The sequence below is a fragment of the Otolemur garnettii genome, unplaced genomic scaffold, assembly GCF_000181295.1.
Source record: "Otolemur garnettii isolate 467f Iridium unplaced genomic scaffold, OtoGar3 scaffold00002, whole genome shotgun sequence".
Classification (NCBI taxonomy): domain Eukaryota; kingdom Metazoa; phylum Chordata; class Mammalia; order Primates; family Galagidae; genus Otolemur; species Otolemur garnettii.
This window is the reverse complement of record NW_003852397.1, coordinates 7,577,191-7,579,300: the sequence shown is the minus strand read 5'-3', so window position 1 is coordinate 7,579,300 and position 2,110 is coordinate 7,577,191. Positions and strand designations below refer to the sequence as shown.

At 30.5% G+C, this 2,110-nt stretch overlaps 1 protein-coding gene across 1 annotated transcript in view; it reads left to right on the top strand.

Moving 5' to 3' along the window:
• Positions 1-2,110, top strand: part of REV3L (REV3 like, DNA directed polymerase zeta catalytic subunit) — a 200,323-nt gene that overhangs the window by 123,385 nt on the left and 74,828 nt on the right. The window contains exons 17-18 of the mRNA XM_023512479.1: positions 421-546; positions 795-804. Of these exons, the coding sequence (XP_023368247.1) occupies positions 421-546; positions 795-804 (136 nt within the window). The remainder of the gene's footprint in view (positions 1-420; positions 547-794; positions 805-2,110) is intronic.

Below are 2,110 nucleotides of genomic sequence, written 5' to 3'. Positions count from 1 at the left end.
ATGTTGTTTTAGAGTAAAATACAAATTCAGAATTTCAAAGCTTTATAAACTTTAGCCAAAGTAATTACAAACATAATGATTGTTTGCTTTCCTTATTTCCAACAAAGATCAAGATAAATGTCCATGTGTTATAAATGTCAACTCTCCCAAGAGTATTTTCAGTATTTGGGGCTTGTAAACTCAGAGATCAACATGGTTTGTTTATAGAATATATCAGATACATGATATGTCTACATATATCCAGTTCTAGTATCTTGAATTACTAGCATGCAAAGAATGTTAAACATTCTTGAACTTGAAGAGATGATAGTAGTTTTATCATTTATTACTAAACACATAAAGCATATTGTCTAAGTGGGAATAAGTAATCAAAAGATTGGTCATTTATCTTTTTCTGGCTATGTGTGTTCTTTTTAACAGAATCAGTTTGCAGTGGTGACTAGCCCAAAGAAGGAAACTTCTCAGATTGATGGACCATCTTTAAACAATACTTATGGTTTCAAAGTCAGCATACAAAACTTACAGGAGGCAAAAGCTTTACATGAGGTAAGACTACAACAGTAAGGACACATATACTGTGTTTAACTCTTACATTTTATTTATTAAAAAAAAAAACAGGATAAAAGTTTTGTAATGGGGGAGGAATGTATTGAATTCTCTCCTAATTATTCTTCTTTTTGTTCGTATTTTTCTTACTATTTTATATATTTATATTTAGTAGAAAAACTTTTAAAAGCATCTGTAAGTTTCTGAGACAATTTTCTAGTTTTACAAATCTTATAACTGAAATTCAGCTTACAAAAGGTAAAATTAGAAAAGAGTTTTGAACTATTAGAAAGTCTGTATTTTGTTATTTGGGGATTGTTAGAGTAAGATGTTATGTCACATTCTATATGTGATATTTACTTGTATTTTCTGTTTGATTAACTCATTGGATTAGAGCTTGTTAGTAGATTCATTCTTTCCCACAATATGTATATAACCTACAGATTTTGTGCCAAAAACTAGACCTCTGTATTACAGACATGTACATTGGTCACAGTGTGGAATGGAAAGATTATGTGCATAGGTTACTATAAATGTATTTGTATACAGAAAACAAACTCAGAGCACATATCTGACTGGCATTAAGGTGAAAGTCATAGTACAATTTTATTGTCTATACCTGTGCTGTTATTATAGTAGGCAATAGCAACGCTGCTGCTGAGAATTTAAAATTTGGATTATACAACTCAGGACATGAATTTTAAATTATATCTAATTTTAATTAATTTGGATTTAAAAACTGATACTTGGCTTATTTATTGAAAAACTTCTAAGTATGTTTGGAATAACTTTAGGTATGTGAAACTATTTTTTAATTGTAAATTTATGATATCTAAATACAAATTATTATTTCCATAGAAAATTTTGCATACACATTGAGATGTGCTATAAGTGTAAGATACATAACTAATTTAAAAGACTTAGTGGGAAAAAGACCATAAAATATGTCAGTAATATGTATATTTGTTTCATGTTGACAGGATAATATTTTTGATGTATTAGATTAAATAAAAATGGTTTTCATTCAAACATGGTGGCTTACACCTATAATCTCAACACTTTGGGAGGTAGAATCAGGAGGATCACTTGAGGCTAGGAGTTCGAAACCAGCCTGGGCACCATAGTGAGTCCGCTAGCCTATTAAAAAAAATTAAAATTAGCTAGGTATGGATGACACATTCTGTAGTCCCAGGCTGAGGTGGGAGGAAGAAGAAGAAGCCCACGAGTTCGAGGTTGCAGTAAGCTATGACTACATAACTGTTCTTAAGCCTGGGCAATAAAGCAAGACCCCTGCCTGTCTTCTTTTAAAAAAGGTTTTAAATTAATTTAACTTATTTTTGCTTTTTTTAATGTGGTTACTAGAAAATTTCAAATTACTTGTAGGCTTTCAATGTATTGAAATATAAATATAGTAGAGCTTCTGTAGTTGACATTTCTCTACGTTGACCACCTCCTTAAGCTGACTTAATTTTCATAGACTGGATATATACATATGTATATAATCACTACAGTAGGCCTTATGTTGACTACCTCTGTATGTTGACCAGTTTATTACAAAGTTGTT